At 45.7% G+C, this 18,846-nt stretch overlaps 1 protein-coding gene across 1 annotated transcript in view; it reads right to left on the bottom strand.

Moving 5' to 3' along the window:
- The window catches only part of FGL1 (fibrinogen like 1), a 54,455-nt gene that overhangs the window by 14,280 nt on the left and 21,329 nt on the right, over positions 1 to 18,846 (bottom strand). The window contains exons 3-7 of the mRNA XM_054989507.1: positions 16,154 to 16,334; positions 12,816 to 12,975; positions 10,600 to 10,697; positions 7,395 to 7,483; positions 4,340 to 4,527 (exon numbers count right to left, since the gene is read on the bottom strand). Coding sequence (XP_054845482.1) covers positions 4,340 to 4,527; positions 7,395 to 7,483; positions 10,600 to 10,697; positions 12,816 to 12,975; positions 16,154 to 16,334 — 716 coding nt within the window. The remainder of the gene's footprint in view (positions 1 to 4,339; positions 4,528 to 7,394; positions 7,484 to 10,599; positions 10,698 to 12,815; positions 12,976 to 16,153; positions 16,335 to 18,846) is intronic.

Here is an 18,846-nt window from a genome sequence, read left to right as displayed (position 1 = left end):
GCAACTTCCCTGCAAAAATCCCAAGTAAAGAAAGGGTGACTCAGGCAAACACTGAAGCTGATTCTGACTGGCCGCCCTTACGAGTGACGCCAGATTACTCTAAAATGGTAAGAGGTCACTAATTTCCAAAGGAACCTGAATATTTGTATAGCTGAGGCATAACTATGCTCTACTCTGTCTCACAGCCAATTACATCTTGTGTTCATCTTTCTTTCTTAGTAGTTTCTATTGAAATCTCTTTGTATGGTTTATTGGCATACTTTTATGTAATTTAATCAAATACTTAAAGATTTCCCTTTGGTCCTCCTGACATCCTCTCTGAGGCTATGCAACTCATATGATCTTGCTTAAAAAATGCAGAATCCTTCTGAACAGAGTGGGGAGAAATCACTCGGTTTTCCCCAGTGCTAACTTGTCCTCCATATCATACTGTCACGAACCCCTCTGACCAATCCAGTGATTCAGACCTGGAGGGCTTAGAGTCTCTCTACATGATGCTTCTTACACAAAGATGCTCAAGTGAAGGGAGATGCAATGTTAGCCGGGAGGCATAGTTTAAAAGCCGAAGGTTTTGTCAATTTCCCCTCTCCACAGGAGGGTAGTTTGAAAAGACAGAGCTGGAGCGCTCCTTAAAGGGCTTGTTAATTCCATCTAATTAACAATCCTTCTAAGGAGCATCTCTGCCTGTTGTCTTTTTAAACTACCCTCCTGTAGAGAGAGGAAATTGACAGAGCTTTCCATTCTGTCTTTTTAAACTACATGTCCCGGCTAACATTGCGTCTCCCTTTACTTGAGCATCCTCGTGTAATTGTGTAGAGTATTGTGTAGAAAGTATTGTGTAGAGAGACTCTCAGAGGAAGAATCTGAGAACCAGCAGTGTCAGGGTGGGCCTGGTGCTGCAGAGGCACTGGCTGACCATGCGCCAGCAGTGTCAGAGGCCACTCTGCCAGAGTCTGCAAGCAAGGCACTGGCTGGACATGTCCCGACAGCAGCACCCTACCAGAGCCTGCAAATGAGTCCTTGCCACCTGCCTCAAAGGTCACCACTAGGCCCCCTCCAGCAGAATATGAACCCAGACCCATAGCCCCCCAGGATCCCCTCCCATGCCTCAGGAAAGGCAGTGGCAAAGGGCCCAGGCAGAGATGGAGCAAAGGAGGCAAAATGTGAGGCTGGCAGAGCACCATTTCCCCGCAGACTCAGAACAGACCACTGCGTGGGATACTTCCTTGCAGGCTCATGGCCACAGCAAAACAGAGCCTCCGGAACTCTAACACCTGCAAGCAAATATACAGTGATGGCACTGTTCTTTGTGATGTATGAGTTTGATGTTTTTATGGTTTTTACTGTTTTTATGGTTTTTAATGTTTGTATTTATATTTAATGTTTGCATTTATATTATTTTAATAGTGTATTGCATATTTATGTTGTAAAACCGCCTCAAGCACTAAACATGGTAGAGAGGCCGTATAGAAGTTAAATAAACAAACAAATAAATGTAGCTAAGCCAGATCACCCCTCAGGCGATTGAGGCTGTGGCTTGAGAGAGCTGCATTGCTGGGTCAACTGAGCCACTAGGGGCAAGCCCTGTGTTCCAGGATCAGTTTCAGCGCAAGCCATTCTTGCCACAGAGGCCAACCAGCCGAACGACTGATGGACTGACTCCTGAGGAGTCCAGCTGACCAGGTGCAGGACACAAACACACGTCATAGTCGATCTAGCTAGAGAGACAAACCCAATATGACAGCTGCAGACCCATCCTATAAAATGAGTGTTAGCCAGGGCTTTTTTTCAGCAGGAACACAGTGGAACAGAGTTCCGGAACCTCTTGAAAATAGTCACATGGCTGGTGGCCCCGCCCCCTGATCTCCAGACAGAGGGGAGTTGAGATTGCCCTCCGCGCTGCTCAGCAGCGCGGAGGGCAATCTCAACTCCCCTCTGCCTGGAGATCAGGGGGCGGGGCCACCAGCCATGTGATGATTTTCTCTGAGGGCAACCCACTGAGTTCCACCACCTCTTTTCACAGAAAAAAAGCCCTGGTGTTAGCAATGTAAAACACTATCAGAATGAAGGGGGGGGGGCTTTCCCACCTGAAATGGCTTCTCATGCCCCCATTGGTTTTCTCCGGCAAAGGCGGGATGGGTTAGTAATGTCTTGCTGTATTTTGAACTCTCTCCCTCTTGCTTGCCATTTTAAGACTGGAGAGCAGTGGCGTAATGGGTTGTCAACGTAGGATTGGATCCCGCGTAAAGTCACTAATAAAAAGAGGTTTCTGTCAAAAGAGTGGGATTTCCTTGCCTTCCACTGCACTTCAAAATGCTCCCTGAAATGCCGCTCCTGGGAACAGCGGAACCCCCGGAACAGGATCAGGAACAGTCCGAGGTCTGCAGTGGGAGGGGGAAATCAGTGCATATCCCTCTCTCATGAGCTGACCTTTTCCATGGGATCCCTGGATCCAACTCTCTTTCCCTTCAGCCACACAGCAGCTGCAGGGGACATCTTTTTTGAGGCCTGTGGAGGTTCTGTTCATCTCAGGACTACAGTGTGTGGGGGGAGGAGTGGCTCCTGCCTTTTCCTCCTGTGCTCTTTTCCAAAGCTGAAATGGCCCGGAGTGTGGTATTTGTCCCATTTTGGAACTGCATGTGCATGGAATACTTCATGTGTAGTTTCAAAACAGGGCAAAAAAAGTATTATGTAGGCTGGCCCTCCCCCTAACCTACTTTACAGGGTTGTTGGGAGTATATAATGGAGGAGGGGGATATCAGGTCTACCACTCTGAGTCAGGGGTAGTTTGAGCCAGTGGCAGTCTGCGTAATGTGCGGTTTGTTCCTCAATCCTAGGGAAGAACAGATGGAGATGGGGAGCACTTTTGAGATGCATGCCAAATAATCTGCTAAAGTGGCTCATAAAGGAAAGCCACAGGACTGCCAATAAATCAGTTATATGCAGGTTGCTGCATAGCAAGGAGACCAAAGTTTCTGGAATACCACAAATACATCTTTCAGCTGAATTCAAGTTGATACATAATAATGTCAATGGGAGCAAAGTGTCATCTTTTCTCTCAGTGGTTTGCAATAAAACCAGATTATATTTAACAATATTTAAACTGATGTATCTCACAGGCAACCTGCTAGCTGGTGCATATGGAACAAAGTCAGTCTTGCAATTCTTAATACCTTCCATCCTATGAGGACTGAGCCTGATTTCCCTTTGTCCTATGCCTTGTGAAAACGGTACAGTCATACCCACTGTTCTTCAACATAGGGGTAGCCAGGGCTTTTTTTCAGCTGGAACGTGGTGAAATGGAGTTCTGGAATCTCTTGAAAATGGTCACATGGCTGGTGGCCCCGCCCCCTGATCTCCAGACAGAGGGGAGCTTAGATTGCCCTCTGCGCCACGAGCGCGGAGGGCAATCTAAACTCCCCTCTGTCTGGAGATCAGGGGCGGGGCCACCAGCCATGTGACCATTTTCTCTGAGGGCAACCCACTGAGTTCCACCACCTGTTTTCCCAGAAAAAAAGCCCTGGGGGTAGCAAAGGATTTAACAGGGTGTTATGATGTGGACATAGGCCCTTTATGTCAAGCTGGCCTGTGATTCACCTTTTCAAATCCAGCCCCAGGGAAAGTAGGGAGGAGAGAGGGCTGGGCAATTAAAACACCATTTGTTCCACCTCTCCTTGAGATGTTTGTGGGACTTACTCCCAAGTAAGTGTACATAAAACTGTAGCCTCAGTGATGGCGGTGGGCAGGGGTCATTTCATAGAAAAAGAGCTGGTGGAACTCATCAGCATAACTCATCAGCATATGCCACACCCCTTGACATCACTGGAAATGTGTCATTAGCATAACTGATTTACATATGCCACACCCCCTGACATTACCTATCCTGGCTGTTTTGGACCCAATCCTGGCTATTCAGGGCCGAAATTGGGCCCAAAATGGCAAAAGGGGGGGTGAAAATGGCTAAAGGGGCCAAAATGGTCAGGATTGGGCTGCTGCTGAGCGGGAGAGTGATCCACCACCCATCAGAGGCCCAATCCGGGCCGTTTCGGCCTCAATCCAGGCCGAAACGGGCCCAAAATGGCCAAGAGTTGGGTAGGCGGGGCCACCTGACATGTAACCTCTTTGGGGAACTACCTGCACGTTCCCCCTCGAAATGAGCCCTGGCGGTGGGGGAAAATGATTACACACGTGCAGTATCATTATTGATGTTAGGCAGGCTAACAATTCTTGACACTCGGACTGCTACCCAGATTTAGCAAAGCTGCATTGCTACAAACGCAGGCAGGGTCAAAATCACAGTCAAATATTTCAAATCCAAGCCAAGCGAAAGAGATCGGACCTGTTGAACCACCAGCCAGCATTGTCTTCTTCAGCGCAGTTCTTTTCATACTTGTCGTTATCTCGGTCTTTGGTGCTGAATTTCATCCCTTGGTGGTTAGCCCACCACTTCACTTCAGGGTGAAACCCCCCAGTGAGGGAATCGCCAGCCGTGCCGGAGTATTGTCCACAAGTCATTGTGTAGGAACTCTAGAGACAAAACGGAGAGGGGCTGAGAATCACCTCTGTGTCATCTCAATTTTTAAGAAGTCTATTCAAAAAGGAAAACAATGTTTAGAATCCATCCAGAAATGCTGACAAATACAAGCATATCATACAGTTTCGTTCAATAAACCACGGACATAACAACAACCTCTAGAAAATATCCAAGAGAAAAAGAAATGGTGACAATAGTATTTCTTTACATAGGATGGCTTCCTAAAATGGAGCCCCGTGAGTGTCTTTCTTTACCCCGTGATGGCCAACATTGAATGGGCTTCAAAAATCAATCCTGCTGAATTTGTATTACTCATGATAGAATCAAATGCTTATCTCTTTATTTAATATACTGTTGTCCCTCTTTTCCATCTAAGGTAGAATCTTCAGAGTGGCTTAGAAGAAACCATAAAGACAAGGGCCTGTACCCAACCCCATAATTAAGACAATGCAAGTGCCATTAAGTTTCCTTATGTGGGGGCTATGAAGTCCACTGCATTCCCTCTCCCGTTGCAGCCCGCAAGCCCTTTCCTATCTTAGCCTGATTGTTCCCAGCAGCTGATCTTGTCCCTTCCTCCTCCCCACCCTAGCCATAAACAGAGAGGGACTCAGCTCTGCCCCGTCCTGATTGTTAGGGACAAGATGGCGCTTTCTGATAATTATGGCTGGAAAGAGAGGAAGGGGACAAGAAGGATGGAGATCGGCTCAAAATGGAGGCTTTTTAGGATGCAAAGCCTTCATTTCTAGTTTGCCTTGGCGCTGAGTAGCAGTGGCATGGAGGTCGGATCACTGCAGTGGCATAGTGTAAGTTAGGGGTGCCCGGGGCAGGAGTGATGCCCCTGGCCCCGTGCGCATGCGCACGCTCCGGGTACTGCACAATGATGTCATTTCCTAGAAGTGATGTCATCACTCAGGGGCATGCCCCCCCCAGAGTGCTCCTGTGGTTTGGGCCACTCGCCTCATCACCCCTTACCACTTTGCCACAGCTGCCCACGCCACTGCTGGGTGCTGCTGAGCTGATGGCGGTGGTGCAGGCGGCTGTGGTGAAGAGGTAAGGGGCGGGGGAGGCAAGCAGCCTGAACTGCAGAAGTGGGGAGGGGAGGGGAGACGAGCAGGAAAGCAGACTGTCTGCCACACTGCCCGCCGCACCACCAGGGTGCCTGGCTTGCTGGGCGCTGAGCTGGCAGCAGCGGAGCGGGCAGCTGTGGTGAAGGGGTGGGGAGGTGAGTGGGGAGGTGGGCCAGGAGCTCTCCCGGGGAGGGATCATAGACGCCCGGGGCAGCTACCCCCCTGACCCCCCCCACACTACGCCACTGGTCAGGTGGGAAGATGAACTGGGAGCTTCATCTGGTTCTTGTAGCCACTGATCCAGGCTATGGCACCCTTGTAGGAGTGGCAAGGATGTAGAGACTCTCCCTTTATTATAGCAGCCACCTTTGCAGCCTGTCCTTGGCCCAAGCAGTGGCCACATGGATGGCAGAATGCCCCTCATCTGTGCTGCCAGTGTGGCTACTCTTTCCCAGGAAGGGGAGAGGCTGTGGCTCAGTGGAAGAGCACCTGCTTTGCATTCAGAAGGTCCCAGGTTCAATGTATGACATCCTCAGTTCAAAGAATTAGGTAGGTAGGTAGGTAAATTTATTGTAATTGGCCATTGGCCTTTACAAAACAAGACATATATAGCAAATTGCAATCATAAGTTTTTTAAAAAATTCTAAAATATCACACAACATTAAAATTATTCAAAACAGAAGCAAGACCCATATTTACTGCTCAGACTAATGAAATGCTTTCTTAGATACCGCATAGATGCAGAGGAGTTAGCCGTGTTAGTCTGTAGTAGCAAAATCAAAAAGAGTCCAGTAGCACCTTTAAGGCTAACCAACTTTATTGTAGCATAAGCTTTCGAGAATCACAGTTCTCTTCGTCAGATGCATCTGACGAAGAGAACTGTGATTCTCGAAAGCTTATGCTACAATACAGTTGGTTAGCCTTAAAGGTGCTACTGGACTCTTTTTGATTTAGATACCGCATTTGCTCTTATTTTTCTAGCGGCCAAAGCAAAAAGTGCCACTTTATAGGATACAGAGGCATCTACATCAGATAATATGTAAACTAATTTATTGGAATCAGAGAAGGAGCATAATTTAGGGTCTTGGTCAGGAATTCCTTTCTGGGTTCCGCATACAAAGAACAAGCCAGAACATAGCGAAGAAGGTCCTCTACTGATTTACCGCATGAACAAATGCATTGCTCCTTTGTTTTTTTGGAGTAGCGGCCTAAAAGTAACTCCGTTGGCATTGTTTGGAATCTCAGTGATGTAAATACCATTTTAAGGTTGTGCGCAGTAATATCAACCAGGTAAGAGGCTCTAAGATGGTCTTTTTAAATAAGTTTGTCAATCAAGTTGTCACCTTTATAAACCCACTGCTGCAGGTCAAAATTGTTCCCCGAGGGCTGAAGCAGATGATCTGGGAGAGTGTAGCGGGAGATAATGTTATTGAGAAATTCTGGTAGTAGGTGATGTGAAAGGCAGAGGCGAGGCTCAGCACCCTGGAGAGCTGCTGCCGGTCAGAGTCGACAATACTGACCTTGATAGATCAACTGTCTGACTCAGTGTAAAGGTGCTTCGTGTATTCATTTTGGATGACCAAATGGCTGGGGCCAGCCCTGGAAATAGGTTAGGCTGGCAGGTAATGACTGGCCCAAGGTGAGCTTCAGGGCCAAGCAGGAATTTGAAGCCAAGCCCAACATTATTGCCTTTGAACTACATAGTTGCACAGTCTCTGGAGCAATTGTAGAATCATATTTTGCTGGACTACTTTGACACCTAATTTAAATTTAACACAAGTGCTTTTCATTACCTGTTCGTCTCCAATTCGGAAGTTTTCATATTGTGCAAAGCGCTGCTCTCCCATAAAATCAGACATGTCTATTTTTAGTGTATAGTTTCCTAGAACGACAACAAATCGTGAGTAGATCATCCACACACAGAGGAAGGAGGCCAAAAGAGCTTCCATTCAATTCATGATAAGCATTAAAAGAGTCTTAATCCCTGCTTATTGGGCCACTGGCCGTTTTCACACTGCTTACCGGCCACGGAACATCGCGCCAGGAAGACGCTGTTGTTCCGGGAGCTTGGCATGATGTTCCGTGGCTAGTAAGCAGTGTGAAAGAGGCCACTATCAAAAGTTTGATTTCCCACTGATTTGAATCATACTGAGGTATCATATCTAGATTACACACTGAAATGTTGTTACTGGCTTTAACAATGTAATTAGAAGCCTTCTTTTCTATATCACCACAACTTGATAGTTACTTTGGAACATTACTGCAGCTTATGCATTGTTGTTGGCCAAAATATTTACAAACGGAGTCATACCAATATGTTTCTCTAATCTAAGGTTGCGTGTTGAGTCTTGCTTGTGTGAGGTAGAAATGTCCTGTGTAAACTGTCCCCACTCTTGGTGTCCTTGAAATAAAGCTATTGCATCACCAAACCAAACAAAAATGCCTGTTCTTTCTATTAATGGAATAAGACTAATCCTATAGCCAAGGCTGGTCCCTGTTTGGATTTTTAAAATATACACACTATGGAGCCAATCTTGTTTACAGTTTTGGAGTCTATAAACCCAGGGGAACCTTCAGGTTTACAAATCAGATTTTTCTGCAAAAAGAAAAAGAGGAGTAACTCCCTCTTTTTGGGTTTGGGTTGTTGTAATCAGGGCCAGTGCCACCATTGAAGTGGTGAGGTGGGCGCTGCGGGCACTGGAGGGGGCGCCAGTGGGGGTGCCGGGGGCAGAGGCGCGCGCCACGGAGCTGGCATGCCTGGCCCATGGCTGCTACAGCCGGCCAGCCCTGTGCAGCCGCTGCCGCCACCACCACCGCTGCCGCCACACGCCTCTGGCCGGGCGCAGCAGCTGCGTCATCATGCAGTCGGGGGATGTGTGGGGGTGGGCGCTGCGCGCATGCGCACGCACACATGGGGATTGTCACGGGCGCCAGAAACCCTGCCACCAGTGGTGGCTGTAATAATTCAATATGATGCCTGAAATTGTGGGAAAAGTCACCACCTCCAGGAAAAGGAGAATGGAGAAGGAGGGAGATCTGAGTCATAATGGAGAAGGAAGGAGGGAAAGCGAAACATGAGCCCAAAGGGTAACAGGGCCCATGGGGGGCACATTTCCCCCCCCCACACACACACACACACAAATGCTTCCAGGGTCCTTCCCTTGAGAAAATTTAACTCCATTATTTGTGTTTTTGAGCAGTCAAAAACCTGATGAGATTTGTTCTCATGCCACTGTAGTGCAAAGGCCCTGTTATTTCAAATTTCTATCACATTTTGACTCAGTTTCCATAGCTGTTATTTTAACATATGTAAGCAGTGCGTTTAGTAAGCAGTGAAAGAAAAGTTCATCTGTAGATGAGTGATTTTTTTATTGAGTTTTCACAATTATGCCACTGCCTAATTAGAACAGAGGCTCAAGACTGACAATGGACAATTATTTTAAGAGATGAAAGTGCTGCTTTGTTGCTTATGGTGTACATATGTATTTTATACACTTTTGTTTCATTATTGGCTCTGGTCAAACAGGTTTCTGAAACATAAAAATATGTAACCTGCCAGAACTTGTCTCCTAGAGGAGAAAATTATCTTTTTCAAATTGTTTTCAGCTCTCTGAATAAACAATAGCATGTTTCTAGCCAATCTCATAATTTAAAGTGATAAACTCTGGGGCAATTTATACAAATGTTTCTCTGCTATTATAATGCTTGATTCACTCAGTTATTACGTAAACTCCAAATAACGTATGTTCTATTTATTACTTTCCTTGTGTTGAACTCAGTATTTCCAGACTTCATTTTAACAAGACCCAGAACAAGATGGCTGGACTCAATAAAAGAAGCCTCGTCCTCCAGTTTGCAAGATCTGAGCAGGTCTGTTAATGGTAGGACATCTGAGAGCCAAGCTACAAGTGACGCCTGACACAGGTTGGACACTTGTCAGCTTCCCTCAAGTTTTGATGGGAAATGTAGGCATCCTGGTTTTATAGCTTGGCTCTCCATTACAGCTGCAAGACCAGGATGCCTACATTTCCCATCAAAACTTGAGGGAAGCTGACAAGTGTCCAACCTGTGTCAGGCGTCACTTGTAGCTTGGCTCTTAGAGGTCTTTCATTCATAGGGTAGCCATAGGTCGGAGGCAACCTGATGGCACATAACACAACATTTAATATCAAGCACAATTTTAGCACCATGTAACTGGAGCTGACCATTATGGCGCTACTGTCTTCTCCAATCTCTGATCAGAAAAAACCTATCTTGGTTTCTATCCCAGCAGCACTTGTGTGAATTTCCCGCACTGCATTCTTGTCTACCTGGCCCTTCTCTACCCTTGCCATTCAAGAGGGAGGTTTTCATCTTTTCTTCTTTTCAAAATACAAAATTGTGATATGTACCTCTGATTAAATGGATATTTGAATTCACAAGGGTTATCTGTTTTTCTAAGATTTGTTAGAATGTATGTAGTTTAAACGTGTGCATCACGAAAACAATGTGGGGGGGGGGTGTCTTCCTGTATATGGTATCAGATACTGCCATTGACAATTTATCTGGACAGTCCCAGATAAATTTAAGCTTTAAGCTTCCAGGACGCTTACAGATCCTTTAAGCTTCCAGGACTTTAAGCTTCCAGGACCCCTACAGATCTTTAAGCTTCCAGGACGCCTACTTTAAGCTTCCAGGACGCCTACAGATCCCGGCAAACCTTGAGGTAAGAGAACACGTGCTGAACCTAGGTATTTCTTAACGTGTGTTTTGGCTCTCAAACACAGTTGCAACCATGGTATGGAACTACAGCAACAAATTGGCTTCACACAAAACCAGGAAAGCAATTCTTCAAGAGAAAAGAGGTCCTCATACAAGTTATCCTGAGAAAAATCAAACACAATTGCTTGTTGACCACTATGGACTAAGGCTGAAACCATCTCATGGAGCTTAAAGGGAACGGCGAAGAAATCAGCTTGATGATCTTTAACTTTCTGACTGAGAATGTACAGTTCTTACCCTGAGAGGTCAGATAGTGAAGGTTTTTGTTTCCGAGCCAGTATTCGCCCGCTGGAGAAGCAAAATCACCAAAACCCTGTTCATACTCCGCCCAGTCTCTGAAAATAAAATGTAAGCCTAATGACATGTGTCATTCAAAGGAAATGATCAGATTATCTTTAAACACATCCTTTTAAGATCCAAAGGATACACTTTTCCAGGGCGTTTTTTCTGGGGAAAGAGGTGGTGGAACTCAGTGGGTTGCCCTCGGAGAAAATGGTCACATGGCTGGTGGCCCCGCCCCCTGATCTCCAGACAGAGGGGAGTTTAGATTGCCCTACGTGCCGCAATCTCAACTCCCCTCTATCTGGAAATCAGGGGGTGGGGCCACCAGCCATGTGACCATTTTCAAGAGGTTCCGGAACTCCGTTCCACCACATTCCAGCTGAAAAAAAGCCCTGCACTTTTCTATTGGATGAAATGGGATTTACTTCTAACTAGACCTGCTCTCAGAGCCCTCCATTGGTAAGAAGGCAGCGACATATTTGTGGCTTGCTTTTGGTTTGTACAGTCCTCAATGGAGTTACATCCTTCTAAGCCCACTGACTCCAATGGATTTTGAAAGGGCATAACTCTGCTTAGGATGCTTAGGATGGTTCTGTTACTCCCTCCCATATAACATTAACTGGGACTTGACCTTCTTCCTCTGTTTTCATGTAGAAGCTCTAAATGATGTTGAAGATATGAATTCAGATCCCCAGATGAGTAACTGATTGTAGGGAGGTGGTCTCAAAGAGATACTTCGCTAACAAGTTAGGGACCATAGACTTCACCACGATGTTGTTGTACATCCTGTTGCTTGAAATATGTGCTCCTATTTACTACCTGTTGCTTTAAGTATGACCCTGTTGAGTAGCCTATGTTGTCTAATGTCAGTCTTAGAATCGCTTAGGCTCTATTTCAGCATTTCTTCAGCTCTTTATTGGATTTGTGCTAATGTTATGTCTTTGTAAACCTGCATTTATTTGCCCTATGGCATTGTTTATTGAAGTGTCCTTGGTATTGAGTGTACTAATTGCACACTATGTAATCTGCCTTGAGTCTCAGTGAGAAAGGTGGACTATAAATGGCATAAATAAAATAAATAAATAAACTGACCTGCCAAAAGCATAAGAAAAGAGCTGACATGGATTAGGAATGCAGAGCTGGCGGCTAACCATTTCCCTAGATCTTTTTCCCCATCAGAAATGCTCCCCTCCCCAACAGGCTCTAAGCACTGGGAAGGCAAAAAAAGGGGCATCCAGGGAATCCAAACAAGGATCTCCATCTGTCATGTGGGGATTGACTCCTCATGACTCATCCATTTACTCCAGCTTCCCCTAACTGGCCCTCCTGGCCTTTGATGTCCCTTCCTTTCCTTGCCAATATGTCCTCACTTGCAGGGCTTTTTTTCAGCTGGAATGCGATGGAACGGAGTTCTGGAACCTTTTGAAAATGGTCACATGGCTGGTGGCCCCGCCCCCTGATCTCCGTACAGAGGGGAGTTGAGATTGCCCTCCATGTTGTGGCGCAGAGGGCAATCTGAACTCCCCTCTGCCTGGAGATCAGGGGGCGGGGCCACCAGCCATGTGACCATTTTCTCCAAGGGCAACCCACTGAGTTCCACCACCTCTTTTCCCAGAAAAAAAGCCCTTCTCACGAGCATGAATTAAATTGTAAGCCACTTCTCACCGAATGCTTTGAGAAGTGTAACAAGAAGCAGGAAAAGTATCCTTGTGTCTTCAAGTTAATGCAAGAGACAAACCTGGAAGAAAACAAGTGCAGGCTTGCCATTTCCATAAGTGGTGAATGTAACTTATGAAAGTCACCAAAGAGTTCCTACCGTATTTCATGGGGAGGGAAAGTAATAGCCTGTGCAGCATGTATGAAGCTGAACCACATCAAAGCAAGGAAAATCTTTCATTGTCTGGAACAATGACTGGAATATATACAGTTCACTGTTACCAGGGCTTTTTTTCAGTGGGTACGCAGCGGAACGGAGTTCCGGCACCTCTTGAAAGTACTTGGCAATAGCACATGAAAACAACATTATTTCAAAGACTCCCGTATGTTTCTCCCTCATTTCCCTCTTGGGTGTTCCACCACCTCTTTTCCCAGAAAAAAACCATTGACTGTTACCATTTGTCCTCTTCCGTTTGCTATTACCATGCCTGCCAATTTTTAAGTACAGTACTCACCTATCAAAATTTTGGCTCCCATCTGACCGCCTCTGAAAAACAGTCCATCCTCCTCCTTCTGACATATCACAGTAGGCAAAAAATCCAGTGGGACTCGGGAGCGGTTTCATCTTGTAAAACCCATTGAGTTTGTGTCCAGCGTTATGGATTTCAGCACAATCTGCAGCACGGCAACACAACAGTCATTCCAAACCGTCCATTTAAGATTTGTGTGTATTAGTTCCCCAACGTGTGTCTGGAGATCCCTATTGTAAGCCACTTAGGAGGTCAGGGTTAGGGAACCCTAACCCTAACCCTGACATCCTCAGTGATACATGCCCCACCAATCTAAACATAACCTTCCCAACATTTATTATGTCCAGGGCTTTTTTTCTCGGAAAAGAGGAGGTGGAACTCAGTAGGTTGCCAGTACAGGAGACAACTCTTGGCGGGAGGTGGTGCCCCTGGTACCACATGTGCGTGCGCAAAGTACACACATGCTCCCAGGGCCAATGACGTCACTTTGGGTCAGCTGGAACAAGGGGGGAGTTTTTAAAAGTTTAAATCGCCCTTGGCGAAAATGGTCACATGGCTGGTGGCCCTGCCCCCTGATCTCCAGACAGAGGGGAGTTTAGATTGCCCTCTGCGCCACATCTGGAGATCAGGGGGCGGGGCTACCGGCCATGTGACCATTTTCAAGAGGTGCCAGAACTCCGTTCCACCGCGTTCCAGCTGAAAAAAAGCCCTGATTGTGTCCTTCAAGGTTCTTGGCAAGTTAATGGGGGGGGGGACACATCCTGCTGGTGATTTTCCATGGCAGGTGTTTCCAGCAATGGTAATTGTACATGTATTCCATTATAAAAATATGAAGCTGTCTCATACTGAGTCAGGTCACCAGTCCACCTAACTCAGTATTGTCTCCTTTAACTGGCAGCAGCTCTTTGGCAGAGAAGTCTTTCCCAATATCTGTTACCTGAAATCTTTCAAGTGGACATGCCAGCCAGTGATTGAAACTGGTTCCTTCTGCACGCAAAGCATGCGCTCTACCACTGTGCTGTGCTGTGTCTCATGTGCGCACTGTCCTGCTCTCTCTGCAGAGGACAACTGTACAATCTGACAAGGGACTGTGCTGAATTTTATCAAACTTTACTATTGAAGGCAAAACTAGATGTTACACAAGAGGTGTAGCTGCACTTGACAATGGAATTTCTGTGTCTCAATCCCCTTCTGTAACACCTACTAGAATCTGCAGCCTGAATCTATGCATTTCTGGACCACCAGAAGCCAATATAATTAAAAATAGGAGAAAGAAACTGAAAACATTATATGTATCCGTGCATTAAAGAGGGAGAGCTAGATAAACAGCTTCCACTGACCTGGATAGCCCAGGTGAGCCTGATTTCGCCAGATCTTGGAAGCTAAACTGGGTCAGCCTTGGTTAGTAATTGGATGGGAGACCTCCAATGAAGACCAGGGTTACAGAGCCAGGCAATGGCAAACCACCTCTGTGAGTCTCTTGCCATAAAAACCCCACCGTAAGTCAGCTATGATTTGAGGGCACTCTCCACCACCCGTATATGTTTAAAATAATGTCTAGTTTTTCCTGTGTTAAGGATGCCAAGCTGCAGTGGCACCTGGTCCTCCTGAGGTAACCACGGAAAAAGTGGAGCCTTTCCTAATATTAATCCAAAATGGCATTTGATTTTCTGAGGTCTGACTTCAGTCACCCAGAGATATAGTGCTAATGAAGCTAAATTAACACACACTGTTTTGAAAAGATTTGTGCCACAATATGTCCGCTTGAACTGTCTCTGTGTAAGCTTCTGGAAAAGCTCGAGATATGTAGTAACCATTTGCTGGGTAAATAAATAAATTGAAAACAGTTGGAAACTGGATTTAATTAACTCCTAGGTATATATTTTATCCACTGTTATGGCTGACTCAGCCCTTACTAGAATATATTCTTATGAAAAACATACTGGTACAAAACCCTTTCCCTCTCTATTTGCAATTTCTTATGTCTGACCTATTATTCACATTTTTAAAACTCCAATTCTAAAAATATCTCATTTTCCCTGTCCACTGCTGCTTGATCATCATCTTTAAAATGTATTGCCTATTTCGCAGTGTTGGCATGATAGATCTACGAATGACAGTATTAAAAGCTATTATTTATTATGGTGATGAAGAGTGCCCTCAAGTCTTATAGCAACCCATGGTGGGGTTTTCATGGCAAGAGTCTAATAAAGGTGGTTTGCCATTGCCTGGCTCTGCAGCCCTGATCTTCGCTGGAGGTCTCCCATCCAATTACTAAACAAGGCTGACCCAGCTTAGCTTCCAGGATTTGGCAAGATCAGGCTCCCCTAGGCTATCCAGGTCAGTGGAAGCTGCTTATCTAGCTCCCCCTCTGTAATGCACGGATATATAATGCTTTCAGTTTTTTCCTCCCATTTTTAATTATATTGGCTTCTGGTGGTCCAGAAATGCATAGACTCAGGCTGCAGATTCTAGTAGGTGTTACAGAAGGGGTTTGAGACGCAGAAATTCCATCGCCAAGTACAGCTACACCTTTTGTGTAACATCTAGTTTTGCCTTCAATCGTAAAGTTTGATAAAATTCAGCACGGTCCCTTATCAGATTTGATGAGATCAGGCTCACCTTATAGGTGGAACTAATACTTCAATGGAAGTATGAGAAGTATGAGTTCAATGGAATTAGTCCCTAGTAAGAGACTAGGTAACAGAGACCACTGTTGAGTCAACAGTAGTATATTTGGACTGGAAAACATCCTTTATTTACTATAAACTGAGCCAATTAACACAACAAGCTCTTATTTGTATAGAGTGCAAAGGCCAGGGCTTTTTTTCAGTGGGGACGTGGTGGAATGGAGTTCTGGAACCTCATGAAAATGATCACATGGCTGGTGGCCCCACCCCCTGACCTCCAGGCAGAGGGGAGTTTAGATTGCTCTCCGCGCCTTGGCATGGAGAGCAATCTCAACTCCCCTCTGCCTGGAGGTCAGGGGGCGGGGCCACCAGCCATGTGACCATTTTCTTTGAGGGCAACCCACTGAGTTCCACCACCTCTTTTCCCAGAAAAAAAACCCCTGGCAAATCTGCAGGGGTACCATTTCAGTTGAAGCAGGAAAGTTGAAAGGCCTGTTCTTGGATACATTCAAGATCAAATGTATAACTTTTTTGTTGTGTTTTGCAAATTCATTTGTTTTGGTGTAATCTCATCATAATTAGAAATAATATGTGTGGTCTGATATGAAGAACACTGGTCAATTACCTTCCCACCTTCCTAGATGGTTGTCTTCGTTCGTATAAGAAAAGCAAAAGGTGAAATTCAGTTCTAACCTTTATACTCTTGCTGTTCTCCCAGACTGATGACATTGTTTTCATCTCCTTGTACTCTGTGTCCTATGTCCTTATTCATTAAGAGCTCCACAATTTTTGCCTGTTTCTCCTTCACGCTGTTCTCTAGAAGTCTTACTTGGGCCTGGAGCCGCAACTGCTCTTGGAAACAACTTTCTAGGGTCTGTTAAAACATTTATTGGGGGGAAAGAACCAAACTCAGAATGAGCGTTATTGAACTGCTAAATATTGTACAAGCCCATCACCCATTATTACACAAACATTTCACATGCAGTTCTTCAAGTCCTTTTGTAAACAAGGAATATAACAACAACAACTGTGCGTATATACCACTCTTCTAGACAGATTAGTGCCATACCCAGAGCAGTGAACAAGTTAGCGTCAGGGCTCATTTTGAGGTGGAATGCACAGGAACGCAATTCCAGTAGTTCTCCAAAGAGGTCACATGTCAGGTGGCCCTGCCCACTTGACTTTTGGCCAGTTTGGGCCCGTTTTGGCCTGGATTGGGCCCAAAATAGCCAGGATTGGGCCTAAAACAGCCAGGATTGGTCCAAAAATGGCCAGGATCAGGCCTCTTACGGGTGGTGGATCATTCTCCCGTTCAGCAGCAGCCCAATTCTGACCATTTTGGGTCCCTTTTCAGCCATTTTCAGCTCCTTTTTGCTATTTTGGGCCCAATTTTGGCCCTGAATCGCCAAGATTGGGTCCAAAGCAGCCAAGATAGGTGATGTCAGAGGTGTGGCATATGCTAATGAGTTATGCTAATGAGTTCCTGCAGCTCTTTTTCTACGAAATTACCCCTGGTTAGCGTTATTATTATCCCCACAATACAGCTCTGGAGCTGGGGCTGAGAGGAGTGGCTTACACAAGGCTACCTACTGAGTTCATGGCAGTAGTGGGATTTGAATCAGTAGAGTTCTGATTCACAGCCAAACCACTTAACTATTGTGCTAATAGGTGTAATCATTAGACTACAACGGTTTTGTAATATCACAGCAGTGTTGGATCCAATCACACTGTCGCATGAGGCCTACCCCTTCCCACTGTACCTGCTACTCCACTTGCCTCCAACCCCATGGAACCGTCTTTAGAAACAGCATGGCAAGCCAGGCACTCCCTATAGGTCTTCCTAAACTCTCACAAGAGTTCAGTGAAGCCTTATCGGATGTGCATAATGACTATGGGCAGGGGTCATTTCATAGAAAAAGAGTTGCAGGAACTCATTAGGACAACTCATTAGCATATGCCACGCCCCCTGACAGCACCTATCTTGGCTGTTTTGGACCCAATCCTGGCCATTCAGGGCCGAAATTGGGCCCAAAATGGCAAAAAGGGGCTGAAAATGGCCAAAAAGGGGGCCTAAATGGTCAGGATCCACCACCCATCAGAGGCCCAATCTGGGCCATTTCAGGACCAATCCTGGTTGTTTTGGGCCCAAAATGGCTGAAAGTGGCCATTTTGGGCCTGGATCAGGACTGAAACGGCCGGGACCGGGTTGATGCCGGACAGGGGAGGGTTCCCCCACCTGGCACCAACCTGATCTGGGCCATTTCGGCCCCAATCCAGGCTGTTTCAGCCCCAATCCAGGCTGCAAGGGGCTCAAAACGGCCAAAAATCAGGTGGGCGGGGCCACCTGACATGTGACCTCTTTGGAGAACTACAGGAACTCTGTTCCTGCACGTTCCCCCTCAAAATGAACCCTGACTACGGGAAATGAGAAGGCAAGGTGGATTAGCTGCTCTGGAGCCCAGGTGCAAAGGCAAGGTGAGGTGGTGGAAGGTAGGTGGAATGTTTCTGCCACCTGTGGCAACAACCATGTCAGATGGCTTCATTGTAGAGCTGGCTCTAGTAGCATTGAGCAGTGCTGTGTAGAGGTGGGGGGTTTTGAACTCCAAAAGGTAACCTCTCTCCTAGCTGAACAAGAAATATGAAGCTCAGACAAAGCAAATTCTGTAAAGACACTACAGTTCCTAAGGGAAAGCAATTCTGCCCTTCTGGCATGCAGCTCTTAACTCTACCAGTATTAAGAATTGATGGGTTTCAAACCATTGGGAAAGCATTCATTTGACAGAATCCATAACTGGTAAAGAAAAGAACAGTGCCTAAAAACCTTTTCATTCTTATTATCCCAATGAAGGACTCAACAATCTGCGATCACTCCAATAGTTTGGACAAGTTCAAACCTTTTTCTTTTATTCATCTTGCCCTAGCGATTTAAACAAGTAAAAATTAGGTTCCATCAAATCTGTCAACAAACGTTTATGCAGTTTTTCCCCTTTCATGGATGTGACAGCAGAAAAACGAAGTCTGCTTTTCCAGGTTAAAAGATTTGGTTGGTTGTGAAAAAATATAAAACAATCAACAACAACAACAACAGTAGTAGTAGTAGCAGTAGTAGTAGTAGTAGTAGTAGTAGTAGTAATAATAATAAAGCTTTTGTTGGTTCAAACAGATGAGTCCCCTGTCCTGTCTCCTCTGCTTTAATTATGTTTTGGCTCAACTTAAAAGTAATCATTATTACCACAGCCTAGGAACATATGCACAGCTTGGGTCATAATTACATACTGTAACTTCTGGTAAAACAGGAGCTTGTTGCAAGGAACCAGGCTTCTGTGAGTTCTCTTTTCACTCCTAAAGAAATTTTCCGTTTTGTTGACAAACAGCAGGAAATAAAC

Source organism: Eublepharis macularius, chromosome 10, assembly GCF_028583425.1.
Source record: "Eublepharis macularius isolate TG4126 chromosome 10, MPM_Emac_v1.0, whole genome shotgun sequence".
In the NCBI taxonomy this organism is placed as follows: Eukaryota; Metazoa; Chordata; class Lepidosauria; order Squamata; family Eublepharidae; genus Eublepharis; species Eublepharis macularius.
This window is presented reverse-complemented; position numbering and strand designations above follow the sequence as displayed.